This window comes from Stigmatopora nigra, chromosome 13, assembly GCF_051989575.1.
Source record: "Stigmatopora nigra isolate UIUO_SnigA chromosome 13, RoL_Snig_1.1, whole genome shotgun sequence".
NCBI classification, from domain to species: Eukaryota; Metazoa; Chordata; class Actinopteri; order Syngnathiformes; family Syngnathidae; genus Stigmatopora; species Stigmatopora nigra.
In genome coordinates, this window is record NC_135520.1 from 1,880,743 (window position 1) to 1,906,177 (window position 25,435).

At 40.4% G+C, this 25,435-nt stretch overlaps 5 protein-coding genes across 8 annotated transcripts in view; 1 reads left to right on the forward strand and 4 right to left on the reverse strand.

Annotated features, from left to right (window-relative positions):
* Positions 1–4,865, reverse strand: part of col12a1a (collagen, type XII, alpha 1a) — a 52,149-nt gene extending 47,284 nt beyond the window's left edge. For 2 of the 3 annotated variants that reach the window (XM_077730685.1, XM_077730684.1), the window contains exons 1-2: positions 4,734–4,864; positions 3,765–3,862 (exon numbers count right to left, since the gene is read on the reverse strand). In XM_077730685.1, the coding sequence (XP_077586811.1) occupies positions 3,765–3,834 (70 nt within the window). In that variant the 5' untranslated portion in view covers positions 3,835–3,862; positions 4,734–4,864. Of the gene's footprint in view, positions 1–3,764; positions 3,863–4,733 lie in introns of all 3 variants that reach the window. The other variant, XM_077730686.1, reaches the window with a different exon arrangement.
* Positions 4,866–5,678: 813 nt separating this feature from the next.
* On the reverse strand, positions 5,679–9,682 carry LOC144206639 (cell cycle control protein 50A-like). The gene is made up of 7 exons (XM_077731707.1): positions 9,191–9,682; positions 8,511–8,630; positions 8,119–8,226; positions 7,940–8,027; positions 7,715–7,858; positions 7,262–7,471; positions 5,679–6,321 (listed from the first exon to the last, which is right to left on the reverse strand). Exons 1-7 carry the CDS (start codon positions 9,437–9,439, stop codon positions 6,128–6,130), a joined length of 1,113 nt encoding a protein of 370 aa, XP_077587833.1. The 5' UTR covers positions 9,440–9,682; the 3' UTR covers positions 5,679–6,127.
* A 135-nt stretch (positions 9,683–9,817) lies between these two features.
* On the reverse strand, positions 9,818–12,880 carry spdya (speedy/RINGO cell cycle regulator family member A). Of its 2 annotated transcripts, none has more exons than XM_077731708.1 (7): positions 12,781–12,880; positions 12,297–12,550; positions 12,172–12,230; positions 12,021–12,106; positions 11,616–11,787; positions 10,457–10,798; positions 9,818–10,082 (listed from the first exon to the last, which is right to left on the reverse strand). In XM_077731708.1, exons 2-7 carry the CDS (start codon positions 12,526–12,528, stop codon positions 10,032–10,034), a joined length of 942 nt encoding a protein of 313 aa, XP_077587834.1. In that variant the 5' UTR covers positions 12,529–12,550; positions 12,781–12,880; the 3' UTR covers positions 9,818–10,031. The 2 variants fall into 2 exon arrangements, with proteins under 2 accessions (XP_077587834.1, XP_077587835.1); XM_077731709.1 differs by having other exon boundaries at positions 12,297–12,547; positions 12,781–12,864.
* A 696-nt stretch (positions 12,881–13,576) lies between these two features.
* pcare1 (photoreceptor cilium actin regulator 1) lies at positions 13,577–17,792 on the forward strand. Its single transcript, XM_077731942.1, has 2 exons — positions 13,577–16,969; positions 17,452–17,792. Exons 1-2 carry the CDS (start codon positions 13,911–13,913, stop codon positions 17,585–17,587), a joined length of 3,195 nt encoding a protein of 1,064 aa, XP_077588068.1. The 5' UTR covers positions 13,577–13,910; the 3' UTR covers positions 17,588–17,792.
* Positions 17,793–20,219: 2,427 nt separating this feature from the next.
* On the reverse strand, positions 20,220–24,978 carry LOC144206512 (uncharacterized). The gene is made up of 15 exons (XM_077731524.1): positions 24,973–24,978; positions 24,736–24,876; positions 24,452–24,628; positions 24,222–24,359; positions 23,898–24,083; positions 23,709–23,822; positions 23,496–23,648; positions 23,325–23,429; positions 23,111–23,239; positions 22,896–23,042; positions 22,533–22,592; positions 22,362–22,448; positions 20,584–20,815; positions 20,417–20,520; positions 20,220–20,351 (listed from the first exon to the last, which is right to left on the reverse strand). The coding sequence occupies exons 1-15, from the start codon at positions 24,976–24,978 to the stop codon at positions 20,220–20,222; spliced, it is 1,911 nt and encodes a 636-aa protein (XP_077587650.1).
* Between the last annotated feature and the right edge of the window lie 457 nt (positions 24,979–25,435).

Here is a 25,435-nt window from a genome sequence, read left to right on the forward strand (position 1 = left end):
AGAGCATACACGCTTTAACCACGCAGTTGAAAAAATATAAAATATATAAACAGGATATATAAAGGGAAGACAACACTTTTGTTTTTTTAAAGACATGCATCATGTACATGTGAAAGTTGTTGGGGTTAACAACTTTGATGGACTTGCTTCTCCATGTACACTTTGGGAGCACACAGACAAATGACAAACATATTTTAGAATGATATTCTCTCTTATGGATGCCAGTCTAAAATTATAGATTAGTGGAGATTGGGAAAATTAGCATGCATTGAAATCTTTTCTAATTTTAAATGTTTTTAGAGATGTTAGGTGTCAGTGATTAAATACATCTTCAAGTTAGTGTGTCTCATTAAGATGTAGTACTTTGACTACTGTATTTCTGGACTATAAGTCGCACTTTGTTCGTAGTTTAGCTCAATAATTAGTTTTTTTATTTTTATTTTGGCCAAAAGTGTTTTTTTAGGCTATAGTTAGTTGAAAAAATGTTATACTAACAGATGCTAACTATGTATTACTTTGACTACTGTATTTCTGAACTATAAGTCGCACTTTGTTCGTTGTTTGGCACTATACTATATACTTTTTGTTTTATTTTTACCAAAACAGTGCTTTTTTAGGCTATAGTTAGTTGGAAAAAATGTTATACTAACAGATGCTAACTATGTATTACTTTGACTACTGTATTTCTGGACTATAAGTCGCACTTGTTTCGTAGTTTGGCTGAATACTCAAGTATTTTTTTATCATTTTGACCAACACTATGTTTTTTAGGTTATAGTTATTTGAAAAATTGTTATACTAACAGATACTATGTATCACTTTGACTACTGTATTGTCTGGACTATAAGTCGCACTTTTTTCGTAGTTTTCGTAGTTTTTCCGTAAATTTGGCTTCTAATTGAAAAAAAAATAGTGTTCTTTGCCTAGTGTAACTTATACTCAAATGCGACTTATAGTCCGAAAAATATAATTAAAAAACACTAATGTGAGAGTAGATGGCATGCTGAAAAATGTACATACATCTAGATTAACTTTACTTTATGTTATTGTCTTTATAGACTAATGTTAGTTGTTATAAAGAAAAATGTGCCAATATGTCTTGAGTGATTAAATGTATACATCAGTGTGACTTAGTACTTTGAGTAACTTAGTAAAAAAACGACTAATGTGAGAGTAGATGCCATGCAGAAAATGGATAGAATGAGTAAAGAAGGTCTATACGAGACAATGACTGAAAAATAAGAGTTTTCCTTGAATATCATTGTAAAATACACATTGAAGCCATAGTTTGGGAAGATACTGAATGCAAAGGCAGATGACGAAGAGGAGCCCATCAGAGGGATAAAAACTGGGATTGGAGGATCACCAACCTGCCGTATAAATTCAAGGAGCCCCGTTGGACCGCCATTTCTCCGCCTCCAACAATGGCGGAAAGGGCCTAATAAAAATTTGTTCCTCAAGTCTTCGCCGGCAACCGAGGTACCGGCTTCTTTGTCAAAGCTGTGGCCGGGGGGGCCAGATCCGGCCCAATGCTTCCATTGGGCGGCCCATGAAAATAAACTATATGCTCATATTTCATGCACAGATTTGTACAAAAACAAATGGAAAAACTAAATGAAATGTTTTTTTATAGAAATACTATAAATCAATTCAAATATATTTACATATATATGTACATACATAGTAAATACTTGTATTTCTGTATGTACATGTATGTATATATATATTTATTGATAAAAAATATATGTTTTGACGTTTGGTTTAAACAATTTTGCCACTTTTTTCAATCAAAAAACTAGATAAATATTTTCTTAAATTGAAAAAAAACTATGATTTCACTTAGTTGGTAAATAAATAAGTAAAACAATGCTAAACAACTGAGAAAATAAATAAAATAGAACATTTCTTGGCTTTGCCCTTTTTCAAGAAAAAAAATGTATAAAAAAAATGAAAACACTGAAAAATACAAGATAAAACACGGCTGAAAAAGAAGGTTTGGACCAATTTGAAAGTCTATAAATGCGGTATAAACCATCAGAAAAGGTAGTCAAAATACATGAGTGGATACATTTAGGGTCCTTGGGATAAAAATGGCTGCTACAAAAAAAAAAAACAACAAAAAAGTGTGAACCAATGTGTTTTAACAGCTCCTCATAAAGGACAAAGGGGGTCTCGCTACTGTTCTCCAAATAAACCATGAGCGAGAGGCGTCCCGCTTGGCGACGCCGCCAAGAGGGGCGGGTTTGTGGGGTGGGGGTGTCGGATCGGCCCTCCCAAAGAGGCAGGGAAAGACGCCAAAGTCATTGGGCGACATGTGCTGACATTAAACATTACTGACTGTTGGCTTTCCATAAGTTATTTTGCAAGTCAGCGTTTTTTTGGCAAAAGCCCGCAAAGAAGGCCCAAAAGGCTCTTTGTGTGGGGATGGCTTGGCTTTGGCTATTCTCCTATTTCATCTTTCCATGCCAACGGCAGCCAATGTGGGAGATTGATATGTGAGAGGGGAGATTACTTACAATGCCTTTGAAATGAAGGGGGGAAAAATATGATAATTTTTCCATACCCGATTAGACGTTCGATGGGTTGCGAGTGGGGCTGTTCAAACAGCACTAGCTAGAAATCTAACAATATTAACCATTATAAAGACATTCTCATCATTAGCAATGAAATAAACGCACCAAAAAAAATGGAACTTCGTCGCCGAAAATTGGACCCCCAAAGACTTCTGGCTCATGTTAAGTATCATAAAGTCCTAGTCTGATCCTGTAATTTCCCTACATTTCTCCAAATATGACTTACATCTTCTAACATTATGTGAAAAGTAGTTTTTTTCAAATTAAACCTCATCTCACATAACATTAAGCAGCAAAATGACTAACACTAATATCGCATTTTTTTCTCATCTAGTTCTCTCATTTAGTTCTCTCATTTAGTTCTCTCATAGTTCTCTCATAGTTCTCTCATAGTTCTCTCATATAGTTCTCTCATTAAGTTCTCTCAGACAGTTCTCTCAGTTCTCTCATACAGTTCTCTCATCAGTTCTCTCATCAGTTCTCTCATACAGTTCTCTCATACAGTTCTCTCATACAGTTCTCTCATACAGTTCTCTCATACAGTTCTCTCATTCAGTTCTCTCATATAGTTATCTCATATAGTTCTCTCATATAGTTCTCTCATATAGTTCTCTCATTAGTTTTCTCATCTAGTTTTCTCATCTAGTTCTCAAATCTAGTTTTCCCATCTAATTTTCTCATACATGGCTTAATTCTCATCATATTACATTTATCAACAGCATTTTTCCTCAAAATATGACGACACCTGACTATTCCAGTTTATCCCAAACATTAAAATGCCATTTAAAATGACACCTTAACATTTCCCTTGCTGCTTTAAGGCACTCAATTAAACACATATGGCCATATCATTAATTCCCCACATCGTAACACTTATTAACAACAATAAAGAATGCAAAAACAAAACATAACTCTCTAAAATAGCATTTAACATTGAAATCGAACAAAAATACCACAATACCTTTGTGTCACACAGTCAAACATAAACATACCTTCGGGACAACTTTACTTTACGACGATATAACGACACATTGACATTTACGCTAATGCCGTATTTAAAAAAATAAAGGCCTATACTAGCAAATAGCTCATAAAAGAAGAGCAAAAAGAGAGAGAGGGGGAAAAAGTGGGAGGAAAGAGTATCTGGTTTTAGCCAATCACGGCTTGCTTGTGTGTGTGTGTGGTGTTTACCTTGTGCTTGGATGGGACATATCAGGGCTGCCAACAGGGCAAGCACGGCCAGAGAGAGACCGGTCTTCATTTTTTGCCCCTGGGGGTCACAGCGGGATCTAAATGGGAGCCAGGCGTGGGTGATTAGTCGGGGAAAGGGCGCCCAGTGTGGCGTGAATGGAAATTGCAAGCCGTGGTTAGATTTGGTTAAATCGGCTTTGACATGAGGACATTTCAGTGACATTTTAAGTTGGATTTAATATATATTTTTCATCGTTTAAGTACTAAAAATATGCATATTTATTAATATCACGTTAGTTGGCCGGGAAATAAAAGTATGTAAAGTGTATAAAAGTTTTGTTTTTTGGGGGTTTTGAGCCATACTTATACCATAATTACACTATAATTAGACAAATACATGTAAAGATATATAAAAATAAACATATTTGCATTTTATATGCATATCTAGGAGCAAAGGATATTCCATATTTTTAGGTATAATGTAGCCAAAGGATAGCCGCATTAAAACCGGATTTGAATCCAAAACCTCAGAAGTGTGGGTCAAAAATCTCACCACTAAGTCACCATGCCAGACTTTAAAACACATTTTTCCAATTATCCTCTTTTGTTTGTAATAAATTGTCCATTTCCCATTAAAAGCCTCCTAAATGGACCATACAAAGTATTTAAGAGCCAATATAAAGTGAGTTAGTTTGTATTTTTTGGGTCTAAAAAATGCTAACTTTCACATCAGGGGCCAAATCTCATTTTCCTCTTCTTACCCAAAAAATACAATTTCACCATATCTGCACCTTTATGAATATTAATACAAAATCAGACAACATAGATGTTAAAAATGTGTATAAAACAAGTTATTTTAAAACATTTCATCATTTGTAAAAGGGTAAAAAATTCAGAGCGTAAAATTTGCATCAATGAATGAAGTAAAAACTGTCAAATAAGTCAATAAAATAAGTGTTTATTTCTTACCTAATGAAGAATCCAAAAGATGGAAGGAGAATTGGGAAGATCCTCCTTGTGTGCACCCTCTCGTCTCCTCTCCTCTCCTAAAGATGTCCAAGGAGGAAAAACTTCCTTCCAAGTGGGAAGATTCTTTCCACCACGGGCTTCTTAATAGGGGGGGGCAGTTCCTCCCGACTCTCAATTTACCATCTTCTTCCTCTCTGACGAATTTCCCCGCCTGTTACTTGATCCATGTCCCCCTGCCGGGACCGTGCGAGTCCTTGGAAAGGACATTTTTTTCTTTCTCTCTCTCTCTCTCTTCACATTCCATCCTGTCTGCGGAACTTAATGAGTTTCCATGGCCAATGAATTGCCCGCAGAAGTTTGTCCAGACATCGTCACTGCAGGGGGGGTCACGAGAGCTGAGAAATACAATTTATTGTGTTAAAGGATGAGTTCAAATGTTAGCCTTACCTGTGAAAAGAAAATACTGTGAAACATTAAAAGCATCAATGAATGGTGATTCTAAGTCGATTTTGAAAATCTGCGTTGATTTTCAGAAGAAAATGTGGAAGTTTTATAAGTGTGATTAACTAGTTGGTATTTGACTCCCTCTGGCGGTCAACGGGTGTACTGTGGGGAAAAATAGATAGTTTAGTTTTTTTTTCTTCGTAAAGCGATATTTCAAGCATGAAAACAACACATGGCACCTCTTCAACATTGAAAGACATTTTAATTACCGTAATCACCTAATAGAGGACAGTCCACAAGTTTTAATTTCATGCAATTCTGCAAAAAAAGGTTGTTTTAGAACAGGGGGGAAAACCCAAAGCAGTTTCTACCAGAAACCTACCAAGCCCTACCGACATTGGGTGAGGTTCAATTCCTTCAAGTGCAAGTCCTTTGGGCAACACTGATAGATTTGTGCAATGTAGTTTAACAGAAATCCTCCTATCAGGTCTACAGACGGTTACCTCGACAATGGAGTGTTAAATACATTCCATGCATGATGAATTATGGGTATTTTTTTGGGTAAATCTAACCAACCAAAGAGGGCAGAAACAGGACTGCTTCTATTTTAAGGGATTGACGAAATCTTTCATTTCAATGTATATAATAGAATTTGTACATTCATTTCATAGTACACAAGGTGGACAAAAAACGGAGATAAAACACATACATGCCCTTCAGGATTCAAGCCATTTGCAAAGCTATATGCTAACATATAAAATATCCTCGGATACACAGATAAATACATTTTACACATAGAATGACATTCTCAGCGGCTAACTTGAAGCATTCGAGACTCGAGCGTCGGACTTTGCCTTTCAACGCGGACGGCGCTTGCAGATAAATATGTTAAACTGGTAGCCAGTGTGTTTGCGCGGAAACCGTTAGCGCTTGGTTGGTTGGTTTTTTTTTTAGTTGGGGATATCGGCGCTGGTGTTACGCGAGTCGTATTTGTGGTGGATGACGAGCAAAACCACGCCCAGGAAGAAGCAAATGGAGCCCACGGTGATGTAGGCGATGCCTAGGAAAGGATTCTTCCCGCCCATCCAGGAAATGGTGCTCAAGATCATTCGTTTGCGACCATCGAAACTCAAGACGGGGTAATCTGATTACAAAACATTAAGGAAATCAGAGCAAAAACAAGATTTGGGGAATGTAACACATGGTTTCATATCTAAGTACTTTTTAATATCCAAGTAGTGTTTAATATCCAAGTAGTGTTTAATATCCAAGTAGTGTTTAATATCCAAGTAGTGTTTAATATCCAAGTAGTGTTTAATATCCAAGTAGTGTTTAATATCCAAGTAGTGTTTAATATCCAAGTAGTGTTTAATATCCAAGTAGTGTTTAATATCCAAGTACTGTTTAATATCCAAGTAGTGTTTAATATCCAAGTACTGTTAAATATCTAAGTACTGTTTAATATCCAAGTAGTGTTTAATATCCAAGTAGTGTTTAATATCCAAGTAGTGTTTAATATCCAAGTAGTGTTTAAAATCCAAGTAGTGTTTAATATCCAAGTAGTGTTTAATATCTAAGTACTGTTTAATATCTAAGTAGTGTTTAATATCCAAGTAGTGTTTAATATCCAAGTACTGTTTAATATCCAAGTAGTGTTTAATATCCAAGTACTGTTAAATATCTAAGTACTGTTTAATATCCAAGTAGTGTTTAATATCCAAGTAGTGTTTAATATCCAAGTAGTGTTTAATATCCAAGTAGTGTTTAATATCCAAGTAGTGTTTAATATCCAAGTAGTGTTTAATATCCAAGTAGTGTTTAATATCCAAGTAGTGTTTAATATCTAATTAGTGTTTAATATCTAAGTAGTGTTTAATATCTAAGTAGTGTTTAATATCCAAGTAGTGTTTAATATCTAAGTGGTGTTTAATATCTAAGTAGTGCTTAATATCCAAGTACTGTTTAATCTCCAAAGTAATGAAAATAATGGTTCATGTTTTTTCTAGGTAAATGTAAAAAATAAAAAAACACTTACTGGCAGTTTAAAAAGGCTAATTAAATAATTTTGGAGTACAAAAGGATACTGTAGGTTATTTCCAGTGTGTATCTGCCGCTAGCCAGGGTTGGGGTTGAGGTGGACTTTTTCTGGATGATCCTGTAAAGCTTGCGGAATGTGGGTAAGGCGGCCGTGCGCATCCACACGATAAAGTCCTCGTTGATGAAGCCATTGTTGTCGTGGTCATCCGGGTCCAGCTCAAACACTGGTTTTCTCCAGTTGACTGGTTTGTTAGTACCTGAGAATGAAGGCAAGCAAACAAGTCTTCAAATAGGAAAGGCATATTTAAAAATTCTAAATTAGTCCGGAGCACCCCTGTTTAATTAACTCATTTGTCAAATTTGTGCATGTCGATCTTCCCATTGGCTACCAAAACTTCTCCAATTGCGCCAAAGACGCAACACTGGCATAACCCAAGATAACTCTAGAGTGGTGTAAAAAATCTTTGGAAACCTGGATGATGTTCCCTGACTATAATTACCTTGAAAAGCAATGGTGAGGTTTTCATTGCCGCCGGGATTCCTAAACTTAACATGCTTGTCCGTCCACCAAGCAATGCCCTTCTTCATGAGAGGGATTTGGATTCTGGTGCCATTGGAGTCGATATGATAAAGCACCAGGGTGTCTGCAAAAGACATTAACTTGCCATTATTTGTCCTAACTTTGGGATGCATTTCTCAATATATTTGCATTGATTTCTTCTCACCGTTGAAGAGGCTGTTGGCAATGGCCCCGCAAGGCGCAATGGGCTGGCCTTCACTGGTACGATAAGGTTCGCATTCCTTACTGGGATTCTGCGGGAGTGAGGAAACTGTGTTACGTTCAAGTACAGGGACTTTGAAAGGCAACGATATAAAAGGTCAGTGAATGGCAAATAAAATGTACCGTCAAAGCAGAGCGGTCTCCGTTGAGCTGACTGTCATCTCTGGATTTCACATAGCGCCTGTGGTTCTGATAGAAGTTGGATAAGCCGTAGTACATGAAGACGTTGCTCTGAAAGGGAAATGGGAACCAAATTAATTATGGCAAAGTCTAAAAATAAGAAAAACTGCACTATCAAAATCATGTATACGTTTTTGACAATCAAACATATTATGACAAGCAACCCCGAATCCTCTCTGCTTGTTTTCGCCCCTCACTTCACTTTACATCAATATTGGAGACTGGTCATTCCGCCATTTGCAATGTGGTTCAGACAGAAATCAATCAATAAGGTAGACAGACATGAATTATTCATTTGGAGAGCTGGAGATGGAAGGAAGGTAGGTAGGACGCACCTCAAAAGGCTGCTCCAAAGTGAAATTCACTGAGCAAAAACAAGGTGTTGTTCTGTTCCAACTGTAGTTTTTGGCACAAGTGAAACAGGGGCTTGACATGTCCACACCAGTGTAATCAAGCTGAAAATCAAATGCGCATGAGAATTAAAAAATGCAAAAAATTGCACAGTAATGCAAAACATGTCTGTATATTTGGGGGTCATAATGTAGTGGAATTCACTTGTAAATGGTTACCAGGAAATGCAATCATCTTGTAACGATGAAAAGTTACTTGGTATCAGGATCTTTTTAACTAGAGTAAACAGTTTAATAATAAATAACTGAAAATAAATAGAACACTTTGATACTGCATGCAAAGATGAATCTTGAGTCTAGAAAGAAAATCTATTTGTGCTTATTTACTTAGCAAAACAACTTTAACAATATATTTTACACTGCGCAAAAGCAAATAGGTGTATTTAAATTAGATTTAAAACACACACTTTATGCAATATTTATCTTAGCTTGAAATGTGAGTAAATTCTCTACAATTCCAGGAACATAGCCATTTGTAATCAGGTTTTACTGTAACCCAGCTGACATGCTAAAAATAACATCTTAGCAAATACTTTCGATTTCTGCATACATTTGTGCCATTGTCAACAATCAAAAAAATAAGCAATTTAAAAGGTGATACTCACTTCAAACTCTTTAATGTTGTTTGAAGTAACATAGAGGCCGATGCCAATGGGAATGAAGATGAGACCAATGACGAAGAATGCGGGCAGCACGGTTCCAGCCGTCAAGATGGGCTGCCAAGCGGGTAGCCTCTGTTGTTTAAAAGCCGTATTATCTGGCTTCTTGCTTTTTACGGCCCCACCACCGCCATGGTTCGAGGGGCCCGAGTGGTGGCCGTCCTCTTCCTTAGCGTTATAGCTCGACGCCATCATGGCTGTAATCGGCTTCGAGTCAATATTATTACTGCCTTTCGGTTTGTACCTTTAGTTTCGAGCTGAGGGAAACGTCGTAAAAAATCACAAAAAGAGATCTCAAATGTATCTAATTTCGTCTAAAATGCATTAATTGAATTACTTTTAGTAATTCCATCCTACACGAAGAAGCAGGAAGTATACAAGAAGGAGCTAATGTTGATGTCACCAGACAGGAGGATGACGCTAAGGAAGGGTGGATATCCTATGAGCGCTATGATACAACTGGGAGGGGCGTCAAAGCCTGTCGGCCATTTTAAGACAGATATTGTAGCCACATAACATTAAAGTGCCAAAATCATATGCATGTTTTCCAAGTAAAAGAGAAATAGCAACCAGTGAACTTTAACATGTATTGACATTTCAAAACTGCACACTTATGTAATAAATTATTGCCAAATATATATTAAATATTCATGGGTGTTACACAGAGAACAAATTGTACACAATCCCATTTTTTTAAATAGCCTTTGAAAACAAACTAGCAATCTAGCTGTAAAATTTTGATATTTTGTATAATAGAATATTGAAAGAAGGCTGAAGTGATGAAACACTATTCTTCAGTGGTGTATTCATGCATGGAGGACTTTGAGGAAGCCGTTCCCTAAAAGATGACATAAAAATGTCATCAAACATTCAAATTACAAATATTGGACTTTTTATGATTTAAAGTTTTTAGCTTCGGCTCAACGTATGTTTCATGTAAAAGATTTTTTATCAGAAATGATAGCAAACAACTGCAATTTTTCAATTATTGCGGCCATGTTTGGTCCATATTAACAGTAATATTTGTTAAACGTTTAAAAAGTACATGAAGTACATATATTGAATGGCTATACTCAATATTATGGCTAGAAATAAAATATCCCACTTATTCCTCTTTAAGTAGAGCCTAATCTCTCTATATATACACAATATCTATATGCATTAGCGACATTTAAACACAATAGAACATGTATATTAATTTATGGAACTTACCAGGTACAACGTATGCGCAGAAAATGCTTGGTCACCGGTGTTCGATCCCCATCTCCAGCGAGTTTCACTTGTCCCAAGTGGGGTTTTCTTCATATTCTTGCAGGTAATTTTAGGACGTGCAAAGTTATAGCTATGCAGAGGGAGACTTCGGGGTACTGGGTCGAAAACAGACTTCTGCTTGAATGCGTCTTTGTCCTTACAGTGAGCACAAAAGACTGGGGATGCCGTCGGACCGCGGGGAAGACAGAACTTGTTTTTTTCTTCGTAACGCCTGTGAGCGCCACTGTGTTGCTCTGAGCGCTCTCGTTTCCATGCAAAGTGAGTTGGCGTGATGGCCATCACCTGCAAGGAGGCAAGGAACTGCCATCAAATGCAGTGGAAAGGTGCCAGGAGAAGCAGTACTTCGGCGCATATTGGAAGGCGGGGTGGCCCAGTTGAAAGATTTCCATGTGTTAAATTGAGGTCGATAAACGTTGGGTTGTTCGGCCATGTTGTGAGCACTAGCACTCCTTCCAAGTCAGAATTATTATTATTAGAATTGACTACTTATTTATTTTCTTGACTACTTATTATGGGTAATATCTAAGAGAAAGAGTTTAATATTTAAGTAATGCTTATATCTAAGTACTGTTTAATATCTAAATAGGGTATAACATCTAAATAGGGTATAATATTTAAGTACTGTTTAATATCTAAGTACTGTTTAATATCTAAGTACTGTTTAATATCCAAGTACTGTTTAATATCTAAGTACTGTTTAATATCCAAGTACTGTTTAATATCTAACTACTGTTTAATATCTAAGTACTGTTTAATATCTAAGTACTGTTTAATATCTAAGTACTGTTTGAAAACAGTAGATATTTAGATATTAAACTCTTATGAATATAATTTTGAGAGCTGGTTTCAACAGTACTTAGATATTAAACAGTACTTAGATATTAAACAGTACTTAGATATTACACAGTACTTAGATATTACACAGTACTTAGATATTACACAGTACTTAGATATTAAACAGTACTTAGATCATGTGACTACTTATTTATTATTATTATTATTTATTGATTATTTGTTGGTTTGTTATTATTACATGTGCACATTGGGGTGAAGCTTTGAATCTCATTACATTTTTGAACAAGGAAGGAAATTAGCTTACCTGTTCACAGTAGCCTCTGCTGACAGCAGCTCTGAAGTCAATACGTGCCCAAAGTTGGTCTCTTTGCCTGAGAAATTGTGGAAACTTCCTTCTCCATGTTTTACCCAAAGCCCATGGGAAAATTTCACATTTATTTTCCTCTTCATCTTCCTCCATAGTGTTGGCAAGGTGCCTAAAATGAATTAATGTGAGGTTAGTTGACACGTTTTAGGTATGTTTTTCGAAATATTATTGGAATAGTAGAAGAAATATTAGCAGCAGTGTAGCCGAAGACCAAACGTCCGAGCACCCTAATTTGGCGTAGCTGATAAAAAGTAGTTTGTAATCATCAAAAAATGAAGTATTCAGCAGCTATACCCTCCATAATGCATTAACATAATGTAATAAAACTTTCCAAAAACTTACAGTGCGATGAAAAAGTTATTCTTGTTGTATTCAGCAAGGGTCAAATGTGACCTTTTGAAGTAAATAAAAACCATGGCCAGAAGATACTGAAAAAAAACACAATTTGGAACATGAATATTTATATTTTTATAGCATAAATGTATCTGCTTACCTTGTCTGTCACTTTAAAGCAAATGTCCATCAACAAAAACTTGTGAATAAAACCATCATCTGGAATAAAATTAATCTGGATTAGTTTGAGGGTAGTCAGTAGATAGTGGCGTGTATTTTGCTCACCTAAAAGTTTTAAATATGAGGTCATTTCCTCCTGCTCAATGAAAATGAACTTGGGTATAGATGTTTTCTGAACGTTAGTGACAATCTTGCTGCGGCTTTTTGGTGGACTTTGTTCTTCTAGCCAATTCCTAATTCTTTTATAACCCAGTCTTTTCCATTTGAGAGGGTTATCTCTGGGGGTTACCCCAAAAATGGGGGAGGTACGACACATTTGTTTAGTTGCTTTCATCATCTTGACCTGTTGAGATGGTCTACTGAGATAAAGAGAAGACAGAAATAATTACCGAAACACGACATTGTAATAGCGACAGAACGTCATTAGTTGCTAACGTTAGCTTGAAGCTAACCAGAAATTTCAACACGACCGAACTCTATTAGCTGTTAACGTTAGCTCTAGGTTAACCAGAAATACCAAGCGCACGTAATTATGGCACCAAAAAATGAATATAATGTGCTCGAAGACGGTAAAAACAGTAATATTTACTTGGTCGTGAATTTTTGAAAAGTTGGTGACTGCGCTCATTCCAGGCGTCGCGCAAAAGACCAGATGTAATTACGGCCACCTGCTGAATAAGGTTCCCTCTAAGGGCAATAGGAATTTCGAAACTTTACTATTTTATTTGATAATTTGCCAATATTGAGGACATGTAATGAAGGGGGATAACAGCAAATTAAAATGTATTTTCGCCCCAATTCTAACAAAGCTATTACAACATTATTAAATTGAATCGAATTGCATTGAATGTATTGTAATTACACAAGTGTAATGACATTTACAGCTTCACCTGAAGTGCACAAATGACAACAACAAACAGAGGCACATAGTAATAAGAAAATAAAAAAGTAGTCAAAATAACAAGTAGTCACAACATAAATAAGTGGGGAAGTGCTCAAATAACCTATAAAAACACCAACAAAATCAAAATACAGTAACAAATCCCCCCTTTTTAAAGACCAGTTATAAAGCATCAAAATAAGGTTATTAATACATTGTTTAAAGATAATATTTTGCATAAATAAACCTACACAGCAAATAAAGTTGTGATGAATTAGGATATATTACTTGATTTCTAGACTTTTTTGTGTGTAATTACACATGTATTGTTTTAGCTGGCCAATATTTCTTATTATATTTTTTACTTATTTTGGTTGCTTTGTTGCAGTACCGTCTCTCTCCAAAAAATATACTTGTACCAACTATAAAAAGGTAGCTGAAGCCAACCCCCCTTTACCCAAATGAGCTTATGTGCTTACAAGTAGGTGAGTTTTACACGCTTTAACATGACATGTTTACTTGCCTGAGGATCCACAGGAAAGCCTCGCTAATCTTTTCAGCTGCTCGTCCAATGTCGGATATACGGCGCCCTGTTCCTTAGCACGCCACGGGAAATTCCTACAAAAACATTGAGAGACTGGCAGACTTAAATTAATCATCTTTAACAAGCGGCAAGATCATGTAAAATGGGATTTTTGGACATATTTCAGTTGCAACCTCCCACGGAGAGATTTTATTGGATTAAACCGCTTCTGTCGTCCGACAAAGCAGGTGGTTGAAGACCCCAAACCCCCCCGAGATGACGTACGAGTAAGTGTACGATTGTGAAAATACGAAAAATGGGATGTTCACCATCCAGAGGGAACAATTTGGTCCATCTGGGGTCCTTACGGCGAGGCAGAATGTTACCCGCCGCACCCCGAGAAGCTCATTTACCAGACGGAGATCATCGCAAAGGTCTCGTGGCGAGGGATGGCGAGACCAAAGACAGAAAAACAACCATCCGAAAAGCTATCGTCACAAAGGATGCTAACCCTGCACCACAAGGCCCAGAGTTAAAGAAACCGGATAAAGCCAAGGTACAAACAGACCATGGCGGAACCGTACAGAAAACTGGAAGTAAAGAGGAGCTGACGGACAAAAAATCAGGCAAGAAACCCCGAAAACGAGGTCCAAAAGCGCCGAAAAAGACTGAAAAGGAGTTAGCGAAAATCGATTTCCCGGAGATGTTGGTCAAAGCCCACCAAGCTGCTTATGCCTTTTTAAATCCCAGTGTAAACAAATACGATGTGGTTCTGGGTCTACTGGAACAAGCTACTCAGACACAAGCGTTCATGCAACCTATGGTTTCTTTCATGGCTTTACGCTACGAGGAAATGATCCGGGCATTGGAAAAAATGGCCGACGAGGGTGAAATCCTGTTAAGGGAAAACGGGGATCAGCTTGCCTGGCCTCGCCAAACTAAAAAAGTGTCACTAGCGGGGACGACGGCGTCTTTAAAGACTGTTTCGGCAAGTGAAGCGCCGCCAGATTTGTTGCAGCAATTGCTTCAATACACCGCCCAGAGGATGCAGAACGTTAGCCAGACGGTAGCAGGACTCGGGGATTCCGCCCTGGAAGAAGCCGTGGACTACTTTGCTTCTGTTTCCGAGCTTTTGGAGGAAAAGCTAAGAGTCAAACGGGCCGTGGAGGGGAGAATAGCGCGAGTGGCGTCTCGGTTGGAGTTGGCGTCGCTACGTAAACTCGGCCCGGAGGATTCGGCGCTATTTAGCGAGGATAGCGGCATCGGGGCGGAAAGCGAATCCTTGGCCGGGTCTGAAAAGCATCACAGAAGTGCTAGCGGTGGATCGAAAGAAGGTACTCATGTCGGTTTGGTGGACAATAGCTCTGTGGTAGGAGCGCCGGTTAAGAATCCGGCACCCCGAATAAGTCCAAGTGCTTCCCTAACGTCGTTGAGCTCTTTGGCGTCCATTTGCGCCATGATGTCCAACGCACAGGGCGAATCGTTGCTAGGATCGGCGTCCTTGGATGATGGTGAAGAAGACGAGTATTGTAAGAGCGATGGAGAATTGAGCAATGGGCAAGCACCCTTAAGAAAGCCGCTTGAGGAATCCGAACCAAGACCACGGCGCTTACCGTTCAGACGCATTGAAAACCCGAAAAACGTTGAAATGACTCTCAAAATGAAAAATGCGTTGAGTGGAAAAATGCATTTTGTTCAAGCGCAAAGCGCTAAAGCGGCAGTTTGTCCGAAATCGGGTCGAGGGCGAAGAACTGATGAAGATAGTAGACCTACCATGAAAAGATCACAGACAACTGACCGAAAAAATGCGGGTAAGACGATGTTAGCGGCTAACGAGAAGCGCTCCCGTTCTGTGGAATCATTGCGAGGTGGCAGGGACGATTCCACTTGGCCTGACCTGAAAAAAACGGGGCAAAAGTTTAGAAAAATCAACAAAAATAAGGAAAACCCGAAGACCACCCCTTGGCAAAACCAAAGAACTTTACCAACCGACCCCCCGAAACCAAAACACCCAATTTTAGAGAAAGACGGCAACTTACGTGAAGGTTTCGTTCCTTTGAAGGACCTTACCAAAACCCTGGACGAAGACAAGCAAAAAGACCAAAAAAATTGGGGTTATGGTAAACCCACACCACCTCCGACACCCCCAGCATCCCCGAGACCCCAATCAGCCCTGTATAGGGGAAGAAATTCAGTCAAAAAACTCATTGATACCTTCAGCCAAGGGATTGAAGACATGGACAACCCTGATGTCCCAGGACCGCTTAAGGGTGTACGGAAATGTGGCGTACCGGTTTTACCCGGTTTAACTAATGTCAGGACTATAGTTAACCCTGGGAAAACTAGGACTCAAAGCGACTGTCTGGATCTGGATCATCTACCTCCACCCACTTTGGAGGTCTTGCTGGACAATTCATTCGAAAGCCAACCGGACGAAGACCCCAAACCCGGGAAATCCCCCGTAGTAAAACGCCCTTGTTTTTCAAAAAGACTACGAACGTCCATTCAATCCGGACCGGTTTTACCCAGCAAAGGAGCCACGCCTAAACCTTTAAAAGGATCGTTCCTCATCAAAGATCATCAAGAAACCATTATGAATCAACCCGACTTAGACCCAATGAAGGATGTCCGTTTCGCTAAATCCCCCAAAAAGGTCCGAAAAATAAGATATTTAAAGTATTCTTCCGATTCGGAGTCTGACAAATATTCCGAAGTGTCAACCAATCGGGATGATGCTTTGATTACGCAAGAGGATGACGAAGTTTTTACCCCAGAAACTACTACTCCGGTCTCTCAAGTGCCTCCTAAAACTGCAAATTCGCTACAGTCCAAAGGCCGAATATTACCAACTACACCGTCCATTTCCAAAACTCCTCGCCGAAGACTTCCTAGTCCCCGCCATGTTAAAAAAACGCCAACCCCGCCCTCTTCAGCCAGTCCTCCAGTAGACCGAGAACTCCAAAGTCCACCAGAAGGTCAAAGACACCTAACCAACCCTCCATTTTTAAACCCCTCGTACCCTTTCAAAGCGCCATCGCCACCCACTACGCCAAAAACCCATCGATGGTCAAGAGAGAACAGCGCCGACGAATCGCCTCGCAGCTTCGCCAACGTACGTTCAGTTTTCTGTCCGGTTTCGCCCTCCTTGTTTGAGGCCCAACCTCGTACGGCGTCTCAACTTATTCAAGCCTGGACTTCCGTGGGAGGTGGTTTACGTTCGTCGAATGGCGACGGATGTGACGTACGTTCGATTCCGTTTCGAGGACGTTTGATTCGCCGAAGTCTCTCGGAGAGAAGTATGGATTTGACCCCAAGGTCGTCGCTTCTTTCCTTGGCTGAGACGTTTGGAAGCGAGCCTTCGGTGTGTGTGCCATGGTGAGAACTAAAAAATACATTCAATTATTCATTTTCTGAACCAATTATCCTCATAAGGGTGACTTCAGGGTGACCTTGAATCAGTGGCCAGCCAATCACAGAGCACAAGGAGACAAACAACCAATCACACTCACAGCTAAGGACCATTTAGCGTCCAATTAGCTTAGCATACATGTTTTGGGGATGTGGGAGGGAACCAGAATACCTGGAGAAAACCCACACAAGCCTAGGGTGAACATGCAGAGGAGACAAACAACCAATCACACACAATTAGGGACTATTTAGCATCCAATTAGCCTAGCATGCAAGTTTTCGGGATGTGGTAGGAAACCAGAGTACCCAGAGAAAACCCATGCAAGCCCAAGGAGAACATATAAACCCCACACAGTGAGGACCCACCTGGGATTGAACCCTCGACCTTAGACCTGTGAGGCTAAAAAAAATATATATATGTTGTTAATATACTTTTCTTGTTGTTACAGTCACAATAATGGAGCATCTAGAAAAGAGGAATTGTGGGCAAGCCAATCAGAACTCAGAGGGATTCCACGTTCTGCATCTCACCCGGATCTTTATGTCATTGGACAAGGCTTGCACCCAGACAAAATCCACCAATGAAGTGCCAGTGGGATTACGGATTAACAGATTTTACAAAAGGATTGACAAGAGGAGTGACTCAATTTCAATTCCCTCCTGTTGTGAGACATTTTCACAAACCCACAAACAACCACACACACACACGCAAAGGTCAACCAAAAATTATTTATTGACATACAATATTCCAGAAATACAGTTGGACAAATAAAACAAAAGGTTGCAAACAGTTGTCCTGAAGTTTCCTGACGTAAATTATTCGTTTTCAGTGGATGTATGATTGGATAAAAAGACTCAGGAATTGCAAAATTTGGGAAAAAGTCGAAGCCTGGTGGCGCTAAAGAGTCAAAAAAAAGCTAGCGCGGGTGCTAGTTTGGTTCATCCAAAAAATGGTTCAAAAAAATACACGGCACAACAAAAAAATTGGCATTGAAAAGTGAAAATTCTGTTTTGTTTACGTTGATAACCAATGAAATAATGTTGTTTTTTAGTTGAATTAGAGTTTGGGGGTTTTAAATCTCTTAGGTAAGGAAGTAGGGGGACGTTAGGGTGGTCCGTCACGTGGGTGGTGGTCCGTTAGTGGAGCGTAAAATGGGGTGTAAGGAACGCGCAAAGTTGGTGGCCAATGAGCAGCCTCGGGAGGCGGGTTCTTGCGGCGCCACTGAGCAGGCCAGCACCAACAGTAGCAGCAGAAAGACGTGCAGTGGGAACACCGCCCGCAATGCGCGTGCCAGGAAGGACCGCCGGACGGGGGCGCCGTTTGCCGGACTTGGGACCGGGTCCGACCTCCTGTGCGCATAAGCAAGGAGGTTTTTTTTTTAAAGAATTCATGGGGAAAGGTATGCCCCGCCTCTTCTGGTTTAGGACCAATGAGCATAGGAGTATGATAATGAGATGGTGACATCTCATTGGTTGAGGTACTGATTTTTTGTTATGATGATAATGGGAGATGAAATTAAAGTTCGGGTAACAAAATGGTGCTTTTAAGTATAGTAAAAAATAATAAATAATATTTTTTTGTTTTGGTTGTAGTTATATTAGTGTAATAATAGATGACGTTGTATTGAGAAGAATAAAATTTAAAATTTTCGAGAAAAAACTATAAGGATTATTGTTGTTAAACAGTACATGGATATTAAACAGTACTTAGATATTAAACAGTACTTTGATACAAAACTATAAGGATTATTTTTGTTGGTATTTTTTTTAGACGAAATTTTTGATCTTAACTTTGTATTCAAATCTATCATTGACAAAAATGTTGGGGAACGTACCTGTCCGGAGAAGCCGCCTCCCCCTGACGAAGGGTTTGAAGATCTCGGTCTAGGTGGTCCAGTTTTTGGCCAATGTGCCTGAGGAGGAGTGTCATCTTGTTGGCCACGGCGTGGACTTTTTCCTGGGTTTCCACGCAGTCCACAGGGTCCCGCCGGGTTTCTGGGAGCGACTGACCGCCGAGGTCACGGAGCTCCGCGGCCGTTGCCTGTTTGGCGCGTAGTTCCTCCCGCAAAGCCTAACGGGGGCGCCATACAGTTGAGGAGCTGAGCATTGGTGGCCGCGTCGGGGCGCCGTACTTTTACCTCCAAATCGTGGCGTTTCTCCAGGAGGGCGGCGTAAGAGACCGAGGTTCGAGGCTCCTCCCCCGCGGTTAATTTTTGCTCCACTTGGGCTAGCCACAAAATCAATGCGTGTAACGACTCATGAAACTCCTGAAAAAAAACGTAAAAAAATGCACACGGGGTTTAAATCCATAGTCAAGGGATGATGACAAGACAATTGCAAATACCCAGGTCGCCAAAAAGACACTCAAATAGGTCTAATTGGATTATTTTCTTAAAACAGGCTATATTCCATTAAACATCATAATGATTCCAATTTAAAGCTAATGCTAATTTGAATTTAAAGCTAATCCTCCCTTCTTTCTCTCACATATAAGCCTCATCTTTTGCTATCGTCCAATCTGAACCCGTGGTATTCATTCTCTAACCTGACACCGCAGGAGGGCGTTCCGAAGCCCCGCCTCCCAGCTCTCCAGTGCGCCACAGGCTCGCATCCAGGCATGATTGGCCGAGCCCAGCGCCGTCTTTAGCGCCGCGGAGCGCTCATCGAGTCCGACGGCCAGTAGGAAGCGACGACTGGCGAGGTTGACAGAGATCATGATACGCTTGCGGTCGCAGAAGGCCTTCTGCGCCACCTGGGAATCGAACCCGAACACGTTAATTTCAGGTCAGGTTAAAAAACTCAACTTTTCAAAATGTCATATATTTGAAGTATTCATCTTTTCCCTTGATGGCCATAAACATGCTATTTTTCATGTTTTTTTTTTTTTTTTTTACTGGATATTCGATCTGGCAACTCAAACTGGACTCAGCCTTAACAAAAATCCTACCTTGAGCCTCCCGACTTCGTCTTCAAAGTCTTTGAGGCGGGCAGAAGGCGGAATCTGGCATAGCGCCTCCAACTCGGGCAACTTCCCATCCAGCCAAGAAGTGACATCACGGAGTTCGGCGTCCAGCCACCCTCGTTGGTCCTGGCCCTCCGCCTCCCGGCTGTCATCCATCTGGGCCCCCGCCAGCTCCCAACGTTCAATCACCCCTGCCCACAGTAAATGCTGTTATAAAATTCAAGAATTTAAATTTCAACCCCAAAATCTTTCTTGTTACCCACCCGTCCCGGTGCTTTTAAGCGCCATGCCGCCGGTCAACCCTTCGGCTTTCTCCTCATCGTTGAGGATGGACTTGACACGCTTGACGTGGTCGATGCTGCCGCCACACTCGGACATCAGCTTGACCTGAGGGCGATGGCGTACGTCAACAACAACGAGGACCAAAATAATCGGCGTCCTATGATACTTACGTAGCCTCGCCGGTAGAAGTAAGTCCGGCAGGCCTCCAGGGTGAGCGCCGTCTTCGGCGAGGAGGCGGGATCATGGATAGGGGGCGTGGCGTCGAGGGCTTTCGCTGGAGAAAATAAAATACAAATCTAGATCATTAAGAAGCAATTTTTATTCAATTTTGACTCACCGCTGATGTTACCCGAGAAGGCTCCGAAGGCCTCCTGGTGTGAGGAGGAACCTCCCACATCTACTGTGTGGTCCCACTCCTGTGGGACGTGGTCTCCTACCGATGGGCGTCTCTCCGGAGGGAACTGGCGCCAAACCGGCTCCTCGCCAGGGTCCTCCTCGAAGGAGTCAGTCCACAAAGACACGGCGCCACCAACCTGAGGAAGGTCCTCCCCATCGGACAACTCGTCCACCTACATGGACATCGAGTTAAGCCTAATAAAAGTTATTTGCGGTCTAATATGATAAAAAAAGATTACTTACCATTGATTGCAAAGGTAGAAAAACATTTAGAATTGTGACATTTTTGGAGAAAACTACTGTAAAAACTGAAGTTTTTCTCGTTAGCATGTGTATGTGCCTTTAAAAGTCATTGAAATGGTGGCTAACTATTGTTTTTTTTATTGTTATTTTTTGTAGAGAGTATGTAAAACCTAAAAAATCTGAAATTAAATAATTGTTGTTTTTAAATCCCTCTTATTTGCACAAAAACTTGCTGAAACTAGTTTTCTCCATAATAATACCCCTAAATAAAATTTAATTATTTAATTATTTTTTGGGAGAATTTAATAGTTACTGATTAATCAGTTGGTCCATTAGTTGTCCAAAAAAAGCCATTAATTGCTGCGTCTTCAATGTTAAAATCCCAATCGACCATTTTGTTATGATTGGCTTGAAAGTGCGGAGAATCCAAGCAAGTATGTGAGTGTTATTATTTGGTTATTTTTGGTTTTGCTGTAATGAGCAAAGACACAGAGACAAAGAGACGGGGTTACCAATTTATTGTCACTTGTGCTTTTTTTTTTTGTTTGTCAAGGAGAGGAAAAAGACGACATGTCTTCCATGCAAACATGATAAAAAAGACAATTTGCAGCAAGTGGAGCGAACAAAAGACGGGTTACAACACCCATAAGAACTCAGATTGTGTTTTTTAATTGAATGTGAACGTCATCTGCTAATTGCAATGAGTTCAATGAGTAAAAGTTTCATTTGCCTGATGGGAAAAAACACTTTTATGAATCACTTTTGCAGTGTAAACATGGACTGAGATAGTGAATATACAAAGATAGTTTTAAAAAACAAAATGGCGTAGGAAAATTCTTGTCAGGTATTTGTGAAAATTGTCTTTTGTTAAAGAGAGATATCGAATATTTTTGGAAGAACCTATAAAAGGCTGGCTAACATTAGCAAGGCCTGACGACTGGCTAACATTAGCTGCTAACGTCATACAACCACAACAACCATCTATCTAACAAAGTTGTTTGTTTGTTTTTTTCTTTTGCAAAGCGTATGGAATTTAAATAGCATATAATAATAAACATTTTGGCCACTAAAACTATAAATATTTGTGATCCAACATGAGTTTTAGTTTGTGACTGCCAAAGATCGGACTTTTTCCACAAAAACTGATTTTTTTAGACACACCGTTATTAGCATATTAGCAAAAGTCACTATAAAACAGCGAGTGTGTCTATTAGTCAAAAAATGAGACAAAAAACATCAGGTCCATGCTATCTTACATGCTAATTAAACAATCTGTTATTAAACCGAATGCATCTTGATGTCAACTTAAGATAACGATATTGTTTTTTTGTTCTACGAAAGAAATTGGAAAATACTTAGCGTGTAGTTTTGCCCTTAAAAGAAACCTGTTGCCTTTAAATGGGGGTGAAATGTTTCCTACCGCTAGCATAGCACACATCGTTGTTGGCCTTTAGAGACGCTGGAGGAGGAGTTTACCGTGGGCTCTGGATCGTTCTGACTGATGTTTTCATCTGGTTTATCCTGGAAATCCTTATTGGAACTCTGGTCTGTAGCGATAGAATCCTGAATAAACGAGAACAAAAACAAAAACTGACTAACCATCAATAAACAAACAGCTTATTCAGGTTATTAATGAATGGACATTACCTCTTGAGGTTGTCCAGGGACCTCTTGGGTTCTTGGTAGGCTGGGAACATGGCTAACTGCCTGAAGTTGGGAAGGAACAGTAGAAAAAATCAGAAAATATAGTGTGATCAAAACATTGACTAAGTCGCCACTGTAAGTGACTGGTAGAGGAAGCAGGGACATGCTAAGCTATTAAGACTTTTGCTAGTGGAAAAACAGAATGCAACACAGGGTACAGGTGCACCAGACTTTTGGAGTCTTGAATTGTGAACATCCACAAGAGAAGGCTTCCATGCTTAGTAGTAGATATGAGGTAGAAATGGTGGTCTTCAAAGGTAAGTGCAAGAACAGAAGAAGAGGCCTTCAACCCTTGATTTTTGTTACCTCTGAAGAAGTACCCTGAAAAGTAGCCCAGAGCCACCACAAAACACCTCTTCCAACACCTGCCTTGGCTTCTTGTGGCTCCTCCCCCACGGTTTCCTCAGCTGGGAGTGTCATGACATCGATAGTCTCGTCGCTATCACGCCCTCGCTGCAGAAACCAGATTGGTAGTGAGGTTTTTTGGGAAAATGACCAAATATTAGAACATCAGTTCTTACGGGTTGGCTCCCCAAGTGTTCCTGTTCAGGACTGGTTCTTTCCACCCTCATCAGAGAGGCTCCAGAGCGCTGTAGGGCGTCTTCCTGAAAGTGGGCGATCGTTAGGTGTCCCGGGTCGGTGACGTTCTCCTAGAAGGAAGACAAGGTTTTGGTCAGGTTTTGATAGTGTAAGACTTAATGGTAGAATTGTCAAGTTTCCAATGGACACCCATACCGTTAAAAATGTGTCTGTGTCTTCTTCTACCTCTGGTAGGGTAGCTGCCGGTTGTACCCTTTGAGGATTGGTGGCGCTCTCCTGGATGAACAAAGCTGGGACCTTCTACAACCAGAACAGGACAAAAATGTGTCTCATTGGAGTAAGTCTTTGGTCAATGGACAAACTGACCTTCTCCAGTTCTTGCAGCAACGTTTGGAGCTGATCGATGACAATGAAGACAGTCAAGTTGTCCTCGCCCTTCTCCGGAAGACAAAGGTGGACTCTGGCTTTCTGGATGTCGGTGATGGAACTCCTCATGGACTGAATCTTCTTCTCCAGCATCTGTGGTTGGTCAAATGGTATTGAATACGGGAGCTCTTACTTTGAAAAGAATAAGGTGACCTTTAGATGTTTCTCTTTGGGGCTCGGAAAGGTCTCCGGGGAGCAGAAGATGGTCTTGATCTCAGAGACATTAGTCTCCATCTTCCTGACTTCAGTCTCCATCCTTTCAACCTCCTTAGGAGGCGGTCCATAACACAAATAGATGGTTTGGTAAGCAAAAAATGCAAATGTTAAAGATCCGGGACTCACATGGGCAGCTTGTTCCAGTTGACTCAAAGGAACTGAAAAGCTGTCCTGGACAGCCGCAACTTGTCCTTCGGTTTCTAGAAGTTGTTCTCGGAGACTCGAGATGTTGATCACTTGGGACATCTGGTCCAGGATCCCGGCAAAACCTTGCAAGGTGCTTCGTATCTGTTCGGAGTCATCCAACACCGTCTGGAACCAAAAGGACCCGAGATGTGATCTAGGTCTGATGGGTCGATCTAGCCCTTACTAGCACTTTTTTCCTAGATCCATTAAGTGGCCTCAAAGGGACACTTAAAAGTCCTAAGTCGGCATGTTTCATAGCCTTACCTTCAGAGCTCGAACCTGGTCCCTCAGACAATTAGCCGTAGCATACGTTCTTGCGGCACCGAGCCATTCTAGAGACTCTGACATCCAACTCCTGGCCCCGGTGATCATTTCCTGATGCTCCTGAAGCCAAGTTTTCATCTGAAAAAAGCAATTCCACCAAAACACAATCAGGTTTTTGGGTTTTTTGTGTATAAAAAGCACAGGTTTTCCAAAAAGTTTCAATTAAAAACCTGGTTTAGGAGTGTTGTCTTTTGCTCCGCCTGATTGGCCAATTGGACATGGAGCTGCTGGACCTCCACCAATCTTTCCCTGAGAGAGACTACATCCTCCAGGTCTTCCAAGTCCTGTATGTCAGCCTCCAGCGCCACCAGGTACGAGTGCCAGTCTTGCAGTTCTTCCCAGACCAGCTGCCACAATACATGGAGTTACTTCCATTTTCCTTACTTCAATAGTCTTTACCATTCCAGTTTTAAGGTCTTGAATAAATCACTTGGGTCTAAATAACCTTGCCCACCTTTTGAGTGAACTCGGCCTCTTCCAGACTAGAACTTTTGGCTTCCAGCCTCTTCTGGACTGACCTCAGGCCTGCTTCCGTCTCTAGCAGGTTCGCGGTTATTTTATGGACTGGTCCACTCTTCTCAATGGCCTCTTCAACCTGCGAGGACCAATCAGAGAGCAATTGGGTGTTAGTCTGTATTTAGAATAGTTCATCAAAGAGTCTTGATGAAAATCTACCCAAGAATGAGGTTGCCTCCATTCAACTTTTCAATAAAGAATGAAAATTTAAATAGTTTTACCTTAACTTGAACATCTTGTAGTGTCTTTTGGATCTCCTCCATTTGGCTAAGAATCTCCAGTGGAACCATGTCGATTTCAAAGTACTTAGACCTCAGTTTTTCCTCGATGCGATGAACCAGGGCTTTCTGTATGTGTAACTGGGCATGGATCTCCTGTAGGAAATCGCCAGAAAAGTTCCATGTTGAATTCTTGAACTACATAGAAGAAGACCCAGTCCACAAAATATTTCAGATGGTCAATCCTACCTGTAGTTCTGCCGCCACGCTGGTGCTGGGCTCAATTTCCGCCAAAAGGCTGTCAGCCGCCGTCAACCAAACCCAAACCACTTGGAGTTCTTCTTGCATTTTTCGCTTGTCCTCTAGTTCCAGATCTATCTGCTCCAAGCCTTCTCGGGTCCTCTTCTTAATGCTAAGGAA

Excerpts from the sequence above, each read along its gene's own strand:
- LOC144206639 (XM_077731707.1), bottom strand. The coding sequence starts at position 9,439 with ATGATGGCGTCGAGCTATAACGCTAAGGAAGAGGACGGCCACCACTCG. Across the intron at positions 8,227-8,510 it reads CTTTGGAGCAGCCTTTTGAG|AGCAACGTCTTCATGTACTA; the intron begins GTGCGTCCTACC and ends TTTCCCTTTCAG. Across the intron at positions 7,859-7,939 it reads TGCCAACAGCCTCTTCAACG|ACACCCTGGTGCTTTATCAT; the intron begins GTGAGAAGAAAT and ends TGTCTTTTGCAG.
- spdya (XM_077731708.1), bottom strand. The coding sequence starts at position 12,528 with ATGATGAAAGCAACTAAACAAATGTGTCGTACCTCCCCCATTTTTGGG. Across the intron at positions 12,231-12,296 it reads CTCATATTTAAAACTTTTAG|ATGATGGTTTTATTCACAAG; the intron begins GTGAGCAAAATA and ends ATTTTATTCCAG. Across the intron at positions 12,107-12,171 it reads GCTTTAAAGTGACAGACAAG|TATCTTCTGGCCATGGTTTT; the intron begins GTAAGCAGATAC and ends GTTTTTTTTCAG.
- pcare1 (XM_077731942.1), top strand. The coding sequence starts at position 13,911 with ATGGGATGTTCACCATCCAGAGGGAACAATTTGGTCCATCTGGGGTCC. Across the intron at positions 16,970-17,451 it reads CCTTCGGTGTGTGTGCCATG|TCACAATAATGGAGCATCTA; the intron begins GTGAGAACTAAA and ends TTGTTGTTACAG.
- LOC144206512 (XM_077731524.1), bottom strand. Across the intron at positions 23,649-23,708 it reads CCAAAGAGAAACATCTAAAG|ATGCTGGAGAAGAAGATTCA; the intron begins GTCACCTTATTC and ends GACCAACCACAG. Across the intron at positions 23,240-23,324 it reads ACACAGACACATTTTTAACG|GAGAACGTCACCGACCCGGG; the intron begins GTATGGGTGTCC and ends TCTTCCTTCTAG.